Consider the following 19,585-nt stretch of genomic DNA (forward strand, 5'->3'; position numbering starts at 1 on the left):
ATGTCGAACTTCCCTTAGGCATATGGCACCACTCACCTCTGTCAGCTGCTGTTCTTGCACCTCTATCATGCCATCTGTCCAGCACTTTCAAGATCATCTGTTGCCTCAGTTTTACTCTTTTTTATTTATCAGCAGTTTGTACTTCTCCTTTTTAGTTTTCTGTAAAAGAAAACTATTGTGCCGGCTTTTTCTGTCCACGCTTTATTCTGCCCTCACTTTATTCTGTCCACACTTTTTCTGTCCATCCTCAGATCTTAAAAACTACTGAGGCTAGAGGCCTGCAAAATGTTCATCATCCACCCTCCAATCATCAAACTTACTAAATTGCAGCCCTCTAGCCTCAGTAGTTTTTATTTTATTTAAGGTTAAAGTTAGCCATAATCATGCTTCTGGCAATGATATAGGATAGGCCACCATGGGCTGTGGTTAAAGTTTTATGGGCATGGCTCATGCAGCATTATACTGAGACTACCAAAAGATAGATCTATTTTCGGTGGCCTTGATTATAAGCTGTAGTGGCTGTACAGAAAACTTGATTGCACTGGAGAAACTTCGGCTTATTTTTTACTTGTTGTATTAGTAGTGTAACTATACGGTAAAAAATTACGGCAATACAACAAAAGAGCATCAAGACAGCAACAGTGTATACTTTCCCAAAACATGGAACCCAGGTACTTTCATTATGTATACAGTCAACCCCCGTATTTGCGGGGGATGCGTTCTGCACTCCCCCCCCCCCCCGCGAATAGCTAAAATCCGCGAATACTTAAAACACCTCTGAAAACACTCGGAACTGCCTATTTTGATAGTTTAAACACAAGAAAAACCCTCTAAAAATGTTTATACCTGAGTGTTGTAATAGTTTTATCACAAAAAGTGCATTTAGTCATGAAAATGATATGAAAATACAGTAATTAGCGAATATTTCTCAGTGAAAAATACCGCGAATGGGCGAATTTTCTGCGAATAATGGGTAGATACGTTCCACAGAGAAATCCACAAATGCGTGAGTCCGCGAATCATGAGAATGCGAATACGGGGTGTTTACTGTATTGATGTGAGAGCAAGTAGTGCGAGAGGCTGGGCCCTGGCAGGATGATGTCTGTGCTAAATATGTGAGTATCATCTGCAGACTATCATTGTTATACAAAGCATAATTATGATTTAAATGTGTTTTACAAAGTATAATTTTAAATAATAATTTGTATATACTCTTCATGGAACATTGTAGCTGTTTCAGCAGAGTTAATTTCTTGTAGTTCACCATTTTTCTGTAAATCTAGTTAGTGTACTTTTGTGTGAGTAAAGCAAAAGAAAAACAATACTCAACTATGTTATACCGTTACTGAGTACCATTGCTGAGATAATTACATGAGAACTCCTATTCTGTGTCCAGCTGAATAGTGAATGATGAGATAAATAGAGGCTTGGTAACAACTAACTCTGTTCATATAGCAGTAATATTCAATAAAACATTCAGGTACATGTGCGTTAGCACCAAAACAACCCTTGTGAGTTTTGTAGGGCACTATCAAAGGCCACTCACTATTTTTAAGAATTACATCCTTGATGCTCACAAGGAAAATTATGAGGGCATTACCCAGGAACTGGGTAATGCCATTTATCCTATTCCTCTGTAAAGGGGTGGCTGTGTTGGTAGGCCAATTTATTTCATCAGTCCTGATCCTCATAAGATCTCCAGTTTCTTGCACACTTTCTTAACCAAAATCTCCAGATTCTTGCATTTTTTCTTAAGCCATACCTCCATGAATTTCAAATTTCAAGGCTTGTCTTAGGCCCAAAAACTAGTTGATTAAGAAAATTGCAAAGCTGCCGCCTTCTTCCTAAATTAAGAGTTACAACCAGTTGTTTCTCTTCAAGGTTGTCACAAAATTTCCAAATTTTTAGGCAAGGTCTGCCTCTCTTGTGCTGAATACCGTGCCTGATTTTTTTATATTCATGGGAAGATCACAGCCATACCAGTAAATATGCATGTGTGCCCAATAACTTTGGCATATTAATTACAGAAACATTGTACTCAAGAGCTTCAGCTTTCTATAGCTTGTGGAATTTTTTTATAAGCTTCTATGCTTAAGGAGGAAAGTGTGTTGTTTTCTTTGGGACTGATACATTCTTCTTCCTTTTTCAACTTGCACTATCTCTTGGGTGAACCCCCAAAAATTTCCCTTGGGACCTGCAAAGGTTACTTGTCCAAACAAAGTGGGAGGTCTGTGATGACACCCTATAAAAATTGAGTGTGTCCCCTTGGTGCTACTACAGAAGCGCGTGAAGATGATACTCAATATATTTGGTTGCCAGTTGTTCTGAAGGCCTGCTTCATAGTGGAGCAGAATGAGTGGGGTCTTGCAAGTCTTGAAAACTTGACAGGAAGAGTAAATCCTTAGATGATCTTGGAGACATACTACAAATTGTTCCTATGAGGATACAGACCCTCGTATTTTATACGGATACCTTCAATAAAAGTTGGACTGGTCATTGAAGCTCAGTATCTAGTTTTCAGATTTGTTGGCAGTTAGTATGGGTGTGCTGCGTTGTGCAGCATCACTTTAACTTTGACATGTCTATGCTTTGTAGACTTACTTGTCTCCACCATGGCTTGTTTTTTAAATTGTTTCCTGAAGTGTTTCTATATCTGAGTAATTTATGAATTTTTAAAAAAATTATTTTGATAATTCTGGTAGTGCTTGTGTTTGGAATCATGATACCTGATGGTGATTCTTCTCCACATAAAAATGATTGGTGTTCGTGCCCTGGATGTGATCAAGTGTCTGCTTGTTTTATGTTTGCTTTAGCCATCGACCCTCATTCTTAGGGTTTGTCTTCAATGAGTGTTTGATGTGTGACTTGTGATGAGCTTGTCTCTTGGTTCTCTTCCCTGTGGGAGAGAGATGATATGAGAAGGAAGGAGGTCAAGGCAATACACAGCCAGTATTACCTCTTCATTGTAGAACTTTACCTCTCATCCTGTAAAGGTGTCTACCCTTAGGCATGTTTTTTCTCCTAAAAATTCATTATTATAAGTACCATTATACCTTGGTTAATGTACGTGTTGATTAATGAACATTATGGTTAAAGGACTTTGTGTTGAGGAAAAACTCACTCTTATTGGTTTAAAGACTTTTTTTGTGTGAGGAAAATCCACTCTGTTAATGGTCTTTTGGTTGGTTTAAGGACAGACAAGGATGACTGGCCAAAACATGTATGGGATTAAGCACATCACATGCAATTCCCAGCTGCAACAAAGGGAAGGGTTCGGTCTACACGGGATCTCACTCATTTCACACCTCTGCTAAATTGTGGCTGTGTCTTTGTCTGTTTTTGTTGTTCTAGTGCAAAGTTATTGTACTACACATGTCATCATGGGCCCTAAGAAGGCTAGAGATGCCAGCAAGGCAGAGAGAGAACATCTGTAATGATTCAAAAGGAAATAAGAGAGAAATGTGAAAGTGGTGTTCATGTAGTTGATCTGGTGAAGGAGTAGCAGTTGGCTAAACAAAATTTCTACTGTGGTCAATGTAGAGGCCATCAAAGCAGCTGATGTTGTTAGGGAATTGAAATCTGTTACAAAGCATTGATCTCAGACAAGTGAAGAGGCTGAGAAATTGTTGTTATTTGGATAAATGAAAAACACTTAGCTGGTGATAGTGTTTCTAAGGCCACCTTTTGTAAAAGGCAAGACGACTAAGTGCTGATCACTTGAAAACCAACCCTATGATGATTACATATGCAGATTACACTCAGGAATTCAAAGCCAGTTCTGGGTGTTTTGAGAAATTCAAGAAGAAAAGTGGCATGCACAATTTGGTGAGGTATTGGGAGGATGTCAGCTTTGGCAAAGATGCTTTGGAGAAGTAAGTTAAAGTTCAGTTGCTATGCTAAGGCTGTTGTGTTGAGACAGGTCTGTTTTGGAAGAAAATGCCCAGCAGGACCTATATCGCTCAAGACAAGTCACTAACAAGGCACAAGCCAACGAAGGACAGGCTAACCCTTTTGCCATGTGGGAATGCAAGTGAGTATGTAAAACTGAAACCTTTGCTTGTCTACCTTTTAGAAAATCCAAGGGGTTTTAAGAAAAATAATGTAATGAACAATAAAGTAAATGTGATGTGGAGAGCAGTCTAACAGTAAGGCTTGGTTAACCAGGCAATGTTTTATTGAGTTGGTGAAAGAAGTGACTGGCCCTACTATCAAGAAACACCTTGAGGAGGAACAATTGCCTGTCATGTGCTGGACTGTGCTCCTGCTCATCCTTCAGGCTTGGAGGCCAAGTTGCTGCGGGGTTTAGCTTGAAGGTTCATGCTCCCTAACACGGCTTCGCTCATCCAGCCATTAGACCATGGACCAGCAGGTTATCGCTTATTTCAAGAAAATCTACACCAAAGCACTATTGCAGAAGTGCTTAGAAATGACTTCTCATATAGAGCAGACCATAAGAGAGTCCTGGGAGAACCACAACAACATTCTCCGTTACATGAGCCTTGTAGATATAATTTAGAGGATGGCTCTTACAGGACCAGAACTCGGCCTAGAAGAAATTGTGGCAGGTGCTGTAGCAGAAAGGGACTTTGAAGGCTTTGAGGCTGAATTTGTAGAGTATGGCGTGTCTTTGGTCAAGTCCATGGGCTAAGAGGTGTGTGATAGATGATGCAGAAGAGTTAGTGGAGGGGCACAAAGCAGAGCTCATAGAAGAACTATAGGACCTTCAGAGGGAGCAGCAACAGACAACAACAGGAATTTTCTTTAGAGGAGGAGGAGGGGAGGATGACCCTAGTTTATCAATAGAAATGTGTGTACGTTTGGGGAAAGCGGAGTTTCTTTAAAACATATCACCCTGACACAGTTGTAGCAAACTGCACTATAGACCTGCTGAATGAAAATGCTATCTCTCACTCTTGGGGCATTTTAAATTACAGGCAAAACGCTCATGCCTCATCACACAGGTTTTTAGTGAAACAGAAACACAGTGAGTCTCAAGACGATAGCAGTAGAAAGAAACAGAAAAGAGAAACAACCACAGAATCACAGTTGCCAGCTGTTTTTATAGAAGGGAACTTCACTTTCAAACAAAAACATCGCTCTTCCTCACCTGCCTGCCATATACTCCATCAGTTCTTGTAGTTACAGGTAAATTGAGAGCAAATTTGCATTTATTTCATCAGTTTAACTGTTTTTTTGATGTCTGGAATGGATTACTGTAATAAAAAAAATCAAACTGATGAGGAATGTGGTGAAAGGAAGACCAGTAATTTTTTTGTCAATATATTTTTTGGGGCATGCAGGATACATGAGCTCTGTTAACATAGATATTTATTTGTGTTCACTTCCATAAGAGCTTATTGGCAATATGACTGACAGCAAGACTTAGGTGCTACCATCACTGATACTTCAGTGAGAATATTCTTTTGTGATGACAGTTATGTAGCTCTGCTGTGGGCAAGGGAATCCAGCTAAATTTGAATAAATTATATTTGGTCATCCACCGATGTATTTCATTGGTGGAAGGACATCTTTGGAGCAGACTTGTAAGGGACCGCATGGCGGTCCTGCGGGCACACATGTGTGTGAGTCAGCCATCGGACAAAACAGGAAACAAGCATCCCACTCTCTCTCTCTCTCTCTGTCCCTCCCTGTGCGTCAGTGGTCCTCATTAGTCGCGAAGCAACTGTCCTCCTAACTTCTACCATACAATATTCCTGTCAATTTTTTTCTCTAAGCATTGTTGTCTTGATTCATGTACAATCACCACTACAGTCCTTGCATTGCCATGCAAGCATTCTGATCATGTACTCAAAATGTTCCACCGAATCTTCTGTATCAAACTGTATGTATGTTTCTGTTTGTGAAGACGCCAAACATCCTGCCATTTCACGTATATGCTACTGCATTGTATTCATTAATCTCTTGAATCTCATGCAAATGTCCATATGTGGAATTTCCTGGCCTTTCCATTGATGTATGTTTTATCACTGTTCGTTTATTATGTCTCTCACAATCACCATCTGTTTGTCTGTCGACAACACAGATGTCCGAAACATAATCTCTGTTTTGCCTTGTCTGTGTGTAGAAACTACATTGCGGCTCGCACCAGCCAATAACAACTTCGAAGATTCTGTACATTCATTCAGTAAGGAACCACCAATAAACTAGACAACACTCAGCCAGTATGTCACCCAATCCCTTCCTTACACTGGTAACCCCGGAGTGACCTGAAGGAGCCGATGGCAGACGTCCAACCCATGATGATGACCCACATGCCAACTAATCCTTTGCCGCCTCCTCAACCCAACCTCTCGACATTCCCGAGCCTTCAGTAGATGCCCGACCCTCAAAGATGACCCACCCCACCACCGGAGCCCTGGACGCCTCCTCTAGGAAGCCAGGCGCTGCCCAAGAACTCGTACCGGACGAACTGACCAACGAAGGACCAGCTGACGTCATCCTTCAGCTTGCTGCCGTCCCCCTCAAGCTGGCTACCAAAGGATCAGCCGACGTTATCTTTCAGCCTACTGCCGTCCCCCTCGAGCTGGCTACCGAAGGATCAGCTGACATCATCCTTCAACCCACTGCTGTCCTCCTCGAGTTCCTGCTGGCCGGCGCCACCATTCAGCCTGCTGCCCGCCCAAAGCCCAAGCCCCTTCACGCCCATTCAAATTGTCAGCAAGACAATTTCCGCTATCAGGGCCTTGCTTGGTGGGGGAGATGTATTGATGGACCACATGGTGGTCGAAGGACAGGCGCACATGTGTGTGAGTCAGCCATTGGACAAAACAGGACAACAAGCATCCCTCTCTCTCTCTCCCTCCCAGCCTGCTGCGTCAGCAAGGCGATTGCGTCAGCAAGGAACCAACTTCTACCATACAATATTCCTGTCTGTTCTTCTGTAACCATTGTTGTCTCGATTCATGTACAATCATCACTACTTGCATTGCCATGCAAGCATTCCGATCTTGTACTCATAATGTTCCACCGAATCTTCTGTATCAAACTGTATGTGTGTTTCTGTTTGTGAAGACGCCAAGCGTCCCACCATTTCACATGTATTATGCTACTGCATTGTATTCATTAATCTGTCTCGAATCTCATGCAAATGTCCATATGTGGAATTTCCTGGCCTTTCCATTGATGTATGTTTTATCATTGTACGTTTATTATGTCTCTCACAATTGCCATCTGTTTGTCTGTCGACAAGCACAGATGTCCGAAACATAATGTCTGTTTTGCCTTGTCTGTGTGTAGAAACTACATTGCGGCTCGCACCAGACAATAACAATTTTGAAGATTCTGTACATTCATTCAGTAAGGAACCACCAACAAACTAGACAACACTCAGCCAGTATGTCACCCAATCCCTCCTTACAGACTCAATGCGTAGATCTTGTTTAACTGGACAGTAACAGATTCCTCTGTCATGCCTTTCACCTGTATGGTTTGTTATTAGCCATATAATGAGAGGCGTGGCCTCCCAGAGAGGTTGGAATGGTAAATAGTGTGTCTGTCATTGAGCAGGTGCGAGGATTATCTAGATAATGCATTAGACTGATCTACCTTAAGCAGACACAGGGCTAAGAAATTATGGGTGAAGTATTCTACTCATGGAAATAAGCTTTGGGGAATTTAAACAAAGGTAACAAAGCTTTCCCAGGAACAGATCTACCTGAGAGTTTATGGTGTCTTGTTGATACATGTGCTGTGGAAAGTTGATGAACGGGCAAATATGCAGGTGCTGTTTAAGTGTGATACTAATGGGGAATAAGTGTGATATGAATTAAGATGGAGAGAGGAATATAAGAAGGGAGAAATGAACAATAAAATGGGGCAAGGCATGGGTGTTTTGTCACTTTGTCCTTCCTTGGGCATTCCAGGTGAGCCTTCCTCATTCATCTTCTTGAGCATTTGGGTCAGTTTTTTAAGACCCCATCTCATTGGGTTTGGTTTTACCTCAAAATTCTGCCTGTGGATCCATTGTGGTGCTTGTTTCTTCCACTGTAGCTGCATCAGTAGCTCTTGGGACTGACCCCTTGTGGATGTCCGCCTTGCCTGTGGTTATTACAGAGTTTGAGGTGACCTGAGTTTGGGAGAGAACCTCCTCAGCATCTTTGTTTTTGCCTTGTTTTTCCTCTTCTGGACCATATGAAGAATAATAATAATAATAATAATAATAATAATAATAATAATAATAATAATAATAATAGAAGGCAGCCCTCAGCAAGAAGGCATTCACCCATATGTCAGGTGGGAACAGTTCAGGAGAAACCACTTGGCATTACAGGTACAGAAGGAAGGAATACGGCACAGCCAAACTACCTTGACTTCTTTCTATCCATGGGACTTTGCCCACAAGTCCATGGATACAGGGCTGTTCAACCTAACTGCACCAGACAAATAGCTTCTTGCCTAAGGTTTGTGGTAGTGACTGATTGGATGAACGGAAGGGGTAACTGGTTACTCCTTCCCTTGTCATGCATTCTTCCTCCCAGCAGCCACATGCAGTATTCTCACTTGGCAGGCCAGATGCTGGCGAGTTACTGAATAGAGCTGGTTATCTCTATTGTAAGTCAGTTGAAGTGACTCTCTTCCAACCCTCTTTTAACAAGGGTGGTTGAGCATAACTGTCTGGGTTATTTTGTGATAATATACTACCTTCCAAGCTAGCCTTTCTTTCTTACAAGGGAACCTAAGTCTTCGTCCTTTCATAGAGTTGAGATACAACACACTGGCATTGTGTCCTCTCATCTTGAGTATCACACATCCCTGGTTGGACAGAAGGTTACAACAGCCAGCTTTCCTGTTCTCCTTTAAGTGACTGGGAAGCTGACTTTTCTGGGTGGGAGATCAACATCAGTCATGATCCCAGGACAATTCCTCCTGCTTAAGGAGAGGGTTTCCATAGAATAGATGAGGGTTTTCATCTTTGGATGAACGATTGGCAGTTTTTTAGATAACTTGCATTTTTCATAGATACAAAATCAGGGAATCTTTTGTCAATCTTGTTTATGGCGTCCCCTCACTTGCCATATTGCTGAATGAAAAGTGACATTGTGTGCATATGTGTGAATCGTTCCCTTCACCTCACAGTAGCTGCTGCCAAATTAGAAGACCTGGATCAGCTGTTGCTTAAGATAATCATGTAAAAAGACTTGAGGATGGTACATCAAGGAAAAATGCCAGTTATCTTAAAAATCTGTCATTTTGGGTCCATAATTTTCTTTAACTGAATATTACATGGACATAAGCATACATTATTAATTTTTTAATTGGCTGCCCTGTTATGTTTGAAGATAAAGGTAAGGGAAAACTACCAAACTTATCATTAGCAATACAGCTTTCTGGGCTGATTTTACTAACAGTAGTGTTGTCAGAAATGAGGTAGCCAATAAAAATACTAAAATAAGCCATATGGGAGAAGAATGTCACTAATGAGACATTGCCTCGCACATGGGTAGGAAATGTCAAAAAGATGAATTTGAAATCCAAGTAGAGAAATGAGACTAAAAATTAACTCATATCAAATTAAGCCAAGCAAAGTGAAAAGTTATTATCCATGAATAAAAATGGGCAGTAGGAAGTGGCTCTAACTCGATTCCTTTTGTCCCTTTGGGACATACAAGGATTATGCCTGGTTATCTTACAGAGGGCAAACAGGTAAAACCATGCTTGCATTGTAATACGCAGCTCAGTTGTGTCTTCATGAACACTGAAAGAGTTTAAAAGTTTTGGACAAATGTGCTTGCAATGTCAGTTGATCTTTTCTAAGATTTTGTATATAAGTATGCAACATTCCTTGCAATATATTGTTTTGGAGTCAAAGCTTTCTTGTTATACTTTCCATTTTGTTGCAAGTTTCTGTAAATACCCATTACAGTCACAGTTTTGGAAGTGCATTTTCATTTGTGATTGTATTTGGCATTGCTTTGCTCTTTAAAAAACTGCTGATTGGGTAATTTCTTTTGGTGTTTCCTCCTCCTGTGATACACTAATTTTTATGGTTTCAGTACCATAGTCTTTTCTCCATGTTATCATTCTGCTTTATTTCTGACTGGGGTTATTTTTACCATTCCTTTAATATGTATTAGTATGAGAATGAATGGCACTTTAGGTCTACATTGATTTGTATTGTTATTGTCAGTATTTTACAGTTCTTTTAGGGGGGATTGCATTTATAAAGTTTTTATCTTTTAACATTTTGCAATTGAAAATTATCATTGTGGTTGTTTACCCAAACTATTTTGATGTTTCTGGTAGTTTCTTTATTTCTTATTTATATGACAATGCATCACATGGATTTGATTTTGTAATGCTATTGGTTTTTCTGGATGTGATTGCATTTGGTCTTTAACGTTAAGTTGGAGTTGGGAAACTGGTTTTTTGTGAGAGATTTTACTTAGAATCAACTACCACTCATACTTCCTAAGTAAATTTAACGTCATTGCCTCAAACACCTTGCAATGCAAAGGGCCTCAGTTGCTTTGGTTTGGTATTACATTAGTTAGGTAGAAAAATCTTCAGTATATTTCTTACAGTGCATGTCCTTACCAAGACATGCATAACTTCCTTAAACTCCAATGGTTAAGGTGTAATGCGTATACTTACCTAATTTGTCACATTTATTATTTTATCTGCATTTTTTATTAAGGTATTGTACTTTTTTGTGGGTATATTTGTGGTTTATGGATGCTAACCTGTCATAATTACCGTCCTGTGGATATAATTGAGCATAGCCAAGTTTTGACTGTTACTATGACCACCTGTATTTCATTGAATTGTGTCAAACAAATGATTGAACTTGAGTAGTGGTTTCAGCCAACCATTTATTTGCTCTTTGTATTCTGAAATGCATTTCCCATGTTTAACAAATTTGGTAACAAATAGGAACCAAGGGGATTTTTCCCTCTTGTTTCGGAAACAAAAGAATCTGTGCCAGTTGTTTCATATACAGTATATGGGTTAAATGAATGAGTGCTGGGTCGGCTCTAAAGCCTCTCTCTTTCTTGTATGGTTGCTGCTTTGTTGATGTGGTGTCACAGTAGTTAAGCCAGACTTGAAACAATTGTTTTATTGGGGTGGAGTATCCCTGTCCATGTACGTTGCCTGTTCGTAACCTTTAAGTGATTACTTTGCATTGTAGGCAATACTTCATGATCATTTCATCTAGGGCAGCCCTACACCCATCAAGGGAACCTACTGGGGATTTGAAGTAGTTTTGTCACAATTAGTAAGTCATGCAAGATATTCCTTTCTAGATACACAACTTTTCCTTAGTGCTTTTAGGGTCGTCAGTCTTTTCAAGATAAGACCCAGCACTGAGAACAAGGATGGACAGATAATTCCCCTTGATCGACCATGCCAGGTACTCTAGTCCTCTGGCTGTCTAAGTGCTCTGTCCATCTTCACCCATCGTCAGAATGAGTGTTCTGGTCATTTTCGTGGCAACAGTTATCAGAGATCAAAAACTGCCTTAAGGGCCTGGCCCTGTTCTTTCTTACTCCAGTAAAGAAATGGGTGTGTCAATCCCAATGAGACACTAGGACTGCCAGTCATTACACTACTTAACAATATTGCAGCACAGATAGCAGAGCAATTGGTAACTGATGATAATACAGCATCAAGCAAAGTTGACTCTGGACCACTGATCATTCAAGGCTAGACCTGTAGGTTGAACAGTTACCCCAGTATCTAGAAAAATTTTACTTTTAGTGGAGGCGGCTCCAGTAGAGTCCAAAGTACGCATATACCCTGGCATGCATAAGCGTAGATATCAGAATATCTCGACCTAGGGTGAGAGGGTGCAGAATTTAAGAGGGAACTCACTCCTGTTGTACTGAAGAAGCATATCTGTGATGATTAGTCTTTCTCATCCCTGATCAATGATTTTCCCCAAAAGTTTCACTATGCAAAGTGGAGCACTGTCCAAGGAATGACAGTCCCTAATAGATAGTTTGGAAGTAGCAGCAGTCAAAGTATACTTGTAAGCAGACGATTCCAATAATGCACTGTTCGAATTTTTGGAGTCAGCATCTAGAACATTTTCTCATCAAAATACACCTCTGATCTACTATTCAACCCTGACATACTTTGGACGTTGGCTTCAGAGAACTCCTGACAACAAGGACGTCGCATGTAAGGGTTCAAGTTCATTAATGATAAAAATGAGCTGCATGCCTTGGCAACCCTTGATACATGCATTGACAGGTGGCATGAGATGAAAATTAATGCAACAAATAGTCTGAAGCTGGATCAGAAATAGCTCACATCTGTGCACAAACCTTAAGGAAAGATAAGAAAATTCATGAATTGCAAATGAAGATGCTTTAATCTTTTTTAAAGCAAGGCATAAATTAAAAAAAAATGAATGTATTAGTTTAAAACTAAAATTTAAACACTCAGCTTAAAAAAGAAACCCTTTTGAAAAATTAAACACCCAGCCCAGGCAAAATGGAAGAAACTAAAAAACGTACCATACTCGCATAAATCCTGTAGGAGGAGGCCAATGCAAGTAAAATCCCCAAATCCCCAAAATATAAAAGGAATCAGCAATGAAATTAGATAAAATATAAGATCATTACATATGTGAAACAAGTTGGAACAAAGCCGGTTGACAAATAAAAATAATTGAAAACCTAACACTGGGAATGTGATGAGAAAACAGAAATGGTATGATATACACAATAAAATGAGAAATTCCAAGGAATCTGGGCATGAGCAATAGGGTGCTGCCTTTTCCCTTCATTAGTTAGATTTGTATGGGTGATTTTCTTATCCAGAATAAGGCAGTAATGGTGTTGTAGGGATAAAATGCTGCTTTATATTTTTTTCCCAATACAAACTGTCATAAATTTCCCCTTTCTGATGTCTAAGAATTTAGACATTAAATGAGGATGTTTTATACATAACATTCCATTTCAGTGTTAAAATATCAAAGGATATTAAATCCCAAAGTCTTGTAAAATATCATTTATTTTACTAAGATTTGCACAAATAGCTGAATATCAAAATTTTTTGCCAAAACCGACTTCCACCTCTTAAAACAGGGACAGAAGATATTTGGTTTCTCAAGTAAAGATAACACGCACACTTACTAAAGATGGAGGACATTAAGCCCTTTCTATCAAATACAACTATTGAAATTGGCAATGGTTCAAATGCATTGCAACATTACATGCAGCAATCCTCCAAACCACTCTTGCTACACTGCTGGTCGTGAATTCACGAGTCACTTTTTCACATAACTTTGAGGAGTACGTATCAAACGCCTCAAAATGCGTGCAAAAATCTACATCCACTACCACTAGGTACAATTCTGTAGAGGCAGTCATCATATATACTCACTTCATCATTCAAGACTTGCTTTCACAGTTACACATAATCCTTACATGATACTCGCTCTCAACTTGAGAGCTAAATCACATGGCTGCTGATGTCTTCCACCAGTCCAAATATTCTATTCAATTATTGAGGCCATAATATGCACATCTGGTAAATGAAACTGGAGAGATTTGACATAAAAAAAAGGCAGAGAGAGAGAGAGACACCTGAGATGAAGCTTAATTAGCACTGATAAAAATGTAACATACATATTCTAAGCTATAAAATGCCTCTTATTTAATCTTGGCCCTCTCCTAACCTGCTAAATACTGAATATATTTTAAAGTGTTAGTGCTTGTGGCATACATACAATATATACATACACATACACAAGACCATATGTGTTTACGTATTATAACGTCATGTTTACATGCATGCATGTGTATGTGCACATACATACAGTACTTACAATATTGGCATTTCAGATTACACCTTTTTTCCAACATACTTACAATTGGCTGACATCAGAAAGACAACTAAAGCAGTAAGCTTTGCATTTTAACACTCTTACCTTGTAACTTAGGAAAAAAAATCTATAATGCTCCTTTATTTAACTGCATTTCTGTTCATGTTGACAATTTGGAATAAAGAAAAAATAAGTATAACTTTCATGAATGTCAAATGTATTTATCAGAAAAAAAGTAATTTCTGCTGTTCCCATGTGCCCTTCCTGTCCGTATCATATTATATACACACCTACATGCAGTGTTTACATATGATATTGTCAACAAAACCCTGCACAATGTATTTGTGGAGCAAAGCTTCATCCAATAAAATCCAACTGTGGGGAGAGAGAGAGAGAGAGAGAGAGAGAGAGAGAGAGAGAGAGAGAGAGAGAGAGAGAGAGAGAGAGAGAGAGAGAGAGTTACTCTAAAGCACTGGACAGCAATTTATTGTTCTACCTTTGCCTCATATGAGAGAGAGAGAGAGAGAGAGAGAGAGAGAGAGAGAGAGAGAGAGAGAGAGAGAGAGAGAGGGGGGGGGGGGTTGGTGGTTTAGTTAACACATCTCAAGGACACAACATAGCACAATAATCTCCAAAGCCCCTTTTTATATACAGGTGAATACAAAAAAACTTGGGTTTTGATTGGCCACTTTTAACCTTTTATAGAAACCTTGCCCAATTCTCACAACCCCTCCAATACAAACACTATAATGTGAAGATGTAAAAATAATCAGGGCAAGCTAATCTACAAAACCAATAGGTAGTTTCTCGAGTGGAAATAAAGGGTTATGAATTTCAGAAAATCATGACGACTTTCCCCACATAAAGAATGAATTAACCTCATGTGTATTCATATCTCTGCATCTGCTGTATGTGTCTACAGTGTGAGTGTATCTATTTGCACATATACAATTTGCTAACAATTGAAAAAAAGCCTACAAAGAACATAAGCGTAATGAACGAGAAGAGACCATGGAAGTTTCCTTACAAATAAATTGGATTTGACTATGGCAGCATGGCCCCACAAAGTTAAATACTACAAAAACTCAACAAAGACGACCTCATATGAGGACTTTTCTACTAAACGTACATTCAAGGGGTAAACTGTCTCAAAATAAATTACACACACAAGAGTTTCACAATGGAGAGGTTTGCCAAATAACAAGGACTGTAAACAAGCTCCTACTGATAATTCAGTGAAACTGTGGCTCCAATATCAACACTAATAACGGGACACTTCACTCTAGAGCTAGGCCTTGGTACTTTATGCTGACTAGATGATTCTATTGAGATAAGGAAGAAAAAAGTGACAAGGGAAAAATTAGGTATTTGTCAACTATGCTTCGTACCACAGCACTTTTATTCACACTTTGGGGAACTGAAAAAAGGCTAAATGTATGTTAAAGCTTATGTATTCACAACTGCATTTCCATCTATTACAGGTATCATAGTTATAAAAATGATCTAAATTTAAATCACAAAAGCAAATGTGTGACTCAAAAGACTTGGTACTTCCAAATGTAAACAATGTTTGTGTTGGTTACATTAAAAATTCCAAACAAAATAACATGACTATAAATATTCTAATTTTAGAATTTCCTGACTGAAAAACGTGGTACCAAGAATTTTAAATTTTTCAAGACTACACAAGGTTTGACCGTTATGAGCATTAAATACTTGAAAAACACATTAAGATAGGAACTGTGTTATGGATATTGTGAGAACTTCACAGTTCATCCCTTGTTGCTTGCTAAATCTCTCAGATTGGCAGCTCACTTTTAGCAGTCACAACTAAACAAATTCAAATGTTGACTACAGACAGAAATACATACAACTTTCATCCAATATCACAAACTTTGGTCACGAAATTTGAGAAGTCACTCCTTCAGAAATAATTCATCTACATTGATGAGGAAAATCAGTTCCTGTATGTTCTGACCAACTGAAATTTAGAAGAAAAAAATAAAAAAATAAAAATAAATAAAATAAAATAAAAATAAAGGTTATTTCTAAAGAAGAGAAACAGATAAGACATTTTAAGAAGTTCTTTCAGCAATTGTGCAAGATCAGACAAAGTTAATAAGTTAAGAATCTCAGCCACATAGACTAAACACAACAGACATCCAGTTTACTTCGCAAGGGCACTTTACTACTCGTAAATCAGCACATTCTTAAAGCTTGCTCAAAATGTTTTCCTAATCTTTTAACAATTTACATGAAAAGTCCAAATGGGAAAGAGTATTGTCAACAGAACAATTAGTTCTCAACCTGATTTTTGATCTTACAACTTCATCACCAATGACACCTTCACAGAATAAAGACTAGATATAACTTGGGTGTACAACTAGATATCCCAGTTTTGAAGATCAACAATGACAAAGTTTTGTGGGTCAGGACAATATGCCATTTTATAGTGGACCGGATAATAATAAATAAGGTAATTATATATACTTTAATACTGTCAGCAGTTTCTGATGAGGTATGATTGGGTGGGTTAAATTTGACCTTCAAAGCCAAAGAACTAAATGGAGTAAGTCATCTGAACATGGAATGAAAAAGTGGATTTGGAGGTACAGATGGCAGGGCTGAGTAAGGGCTCCAGGTAAAGTAGACGAGGAAGGAACTGATAGTATAGTTGAGAAAAAAATATCCCATTTTTCAAAAGTATCAAATCAGAAAATTGAAAGTGTCACTGATGAACTGCAATAATTAAGTGAGCAAGAGACTAGATAACAAACCAGTTGTAGTTCCCCAGTGGACAATGTTGGAGGCTCCCAAAGAGCACTAGCATGCAGCTTGAATACCACCCATCTGGTTAGGTACACGTAGAAGAACGAGTAACTACTACTACTGATGCTTTCAACCGAAACCCAAGGTGACTGCAACTTATCCTTAGCAGGTGGTTTTGTATGACTGAATCTGGCTGGTGTTAATCACTTGTTCCAGAGTCACAAGCTTGTGACTGCACAATAAATATGAAAAGGTAAAACAAGCCCTCTGACAAATCTCAGAAATGTTCTGCAGCTTTCAAAGATAGACAGTACCACAATAATCTCCAGTTTGCAGCTGATGTCCCTTCTGGCATCAAGCACACTACTACGAACAAGTTAACATTAATGGACAATAGGGAAATACTGCAACAAAAACTTATCTTCATGATAAAAACATTAAATATTTATATATATATGTTCCTTGTAATTAATATATCCTACATGGACAAGGAAATGTATATGAAGTAAATTTTGTTCTTTTTAATACAAGAACATCAATGTCACTTGATTTTTTAATGTGTGCAGCACACACGAGAGTGTCGCTACTTACTTCCAATTTAGCATATCAAATTTGTGTGCATGACATAAGCATTTTTGTTATAGCACTTTCTGCCTTTAATTTTCAAGTTTACTTTTTCTTCCTATCTAGCTGTCAACCTTTTTAAACTGGTCTCGCAACAATCTTCACCTTTCTTGTTGAAGAGTACATTTTGGCCAGCCTTTGAGTCTAGAAATGACTACTTGGTCTGGTTATTTGTAAGAGTTTTCTACATATCTTGCGCCAAACATTTTCTTTACCTTTTGATATAAATGACTAAAACCCAATGTTGTGACCATTTTCATATCTTGTTCTTTAGGAAACGACCGTACTGATAAAAAATATTTATCATCACTTATTTTACTTTTATGGCATGGCTGTGGGCCATGAATATATTGTTAACAGACCCATAAAAAGTTCCATTACAATATTCAAAATATAAAAAATAAATATTTAAACCCAATTCATCATTCCTTACTTTTTCCTTGCTTTCCAATAAATTACAAGCGAAAAAACCATTCATTCAAAAAGTGCACTAAGTACTATGCTCTAATATAGTAAATAAGACAAGCATGCCCTTGATGCTTAGTCGTCAATCTTATCAACTAACAAAAAATAAGTCAATGCCTAATTTTTCACCGCCAAGTTTAGTTATCAAGGCTCATCAACTTACAGGAATAAAATATCACCAAAGAACTTTACTTCAAAAACAAAGGACAAATTAAAATTTGTGAAGAAAAAATATGAAACTGAATCTGTTGTGTTTTTACCAGTGATATGAGACACGACTTCTATATACATATCAACAAATTGAAAGTAAAGTCATTCAAGGAAGAAGATCAATGTGACATGGTTTGTGATCACACAAAAGTTTTTCATACTTGGACCAAACTTCTCAAAAAATAAAGAAATTTAGGTCATACTGCTAGCAACAAATCCCATAACATGAGCTGTGTCCTACAAGAACAATAAACTAGTATGGCAGACATACTCTGTTTGTTAAGCTTTTACAATCCAAGCTTTATTAAATACCCGAATGAACTTGACCAAAAAATGTACTTCTCAGTCGGTTCACATACAGGTAACACAAGGCCTGGAGTTAGCTTTAAATCCAGCCAAATATGCTCGGCCTAAACCTATGCACAAGGCTGAATTGTAATTCTCTATTACTTCGGTAATGAGGAATACAAACTCTCTAGTCTTGCATTTCCTCAGGCAACTCGTGTGGATTTAAGATGCCTGGTACGCTCATCTGTACACGCCTCTTCTCTTCCTGTGCTTGTCTGAGGGCTGCCTCTCTTTCTTCGAGGAAAAGGTCACTATCATCATCACCAGTTACCTCCTGAAAATTATCAGCAGGATGAGAAAAGAACTTTATCACTATAGAGTTTAACATGAGCAACTACTGAAATTCAATATAAATTCATATGAACTTACGTTATATCTGTTCATGCCTTCTACATAAAATATGTTATTTACTTTATATAAAATTTCCATTAAAATACAACTGGATTTATATTTATCACCAGTTCTTTTATTTGTATTAATAGGCATTATAATGGCAACAATCAACATGCATTAATGTGTAACAGAAATAAACTTTTAAGTAACTCGCATCAGGATGTAAGCCCAGACACTCAAATGGTAGCACCCTTGCCTTTCATTTGAGAATCCTGGGTTCAGTCTTGATGAAAGTTAGAAATTTATAAATATAATGTTTTGCATAATTTAGTTTTGAATGAACTACTCAAGACATAAAAACTGAATTAGAAAATACAATAAGATTCTACACGCTATGTCAAATTTTAGTGATAATCCTGAAATGTTCTGGTTTTTGGTGAACTATACTTGGTTTTTGTACCTGCTATACTAACTGCCACAGGAAGATCTTATCCAACATACTGTATTGTGGTTCTTTATTGAAGTATTTTAAATTGGATGTAGTTATACACTTACAATAAAAAATTAACAATGGTAAAATTAACTTTGTTGATCAGTTGAAGTTCTGTATTAATTTCATTGAGTTTAACAACACAACAAATAATAAGAATTCCAATGTGGGCTAATTACAGTCCTATTATTGCCACCTTACATGTGTATGAATCCAAACTTTTAACAATTAACCATATGGATGGAAGACATATATAGTTCCACTTTTAAATTCACTGATAATCTGTTACCTCTGAATGACAAACTGTCCATTCTGTACATCCTCAGGTCTTTGAAGTTTTACTATTATGAGGTCAAAATAAATCACTCTACATTCATTTCTAAAGTTAATACTGGCATTAAAGATAAGTTCAAACAAAATTTTACAATAGAAGAAGGTATTTAGCTGTGATATGTAGAAGAAGGTATTTTAGCTGTGATATACTGAACTATAACAGCCAGGGTTTTCATTTCATATATACACAACATTATAACTTCCAAAATCAATTTCACATTTCT

General features: G+C 38.0%; 1 protein-coding gene across 5 annotated transcripts in view; it reads right to left on the reverse strand.

Annotated features, from left to right (window-relative positions):
- Positions 1–12,957: 12,957 nt before the first annotated feature.
- Positions 12,958–19,585, reverse strand: part of emb (exportin-1 emb) — a 60,423-nt gene continuing 53,795 nt past the window's right edge. For all 5 annotated transcript variants that reach the window (XM_067101585.1, XM_067101581.1, XM_067101583.1 and 2 more), the window contains one exon: positions 12,958–18,479. In XM_067101585.1, coding sequence (XP_066957686.1) covers positions 18,333–18,479 — 147 coding nt within the window. In that variant the 3' untranslated portion in view covers positions 12,958–18,332. The remainder of the gene's footprint in view (positions 18,480–19,585) is intronic.

The sequence above is a fragment of the Macrobrachium rosenbergii genome, chromosome 57 (genome assembly GCF_040412425.1).
Source record: "Macrobrachium rosenbergii isolate ZJJX-2024 chromosome 57, ASM4041242v1, whole genome shotgun sequence".
Classification (NCBI taxonomy): Eukaryota; Metazoa; Arthropoda; class Malacostraca; order Decapoda; family Palaemonidae; genus Macrobrachium; species Macrobrachium rosenbergii.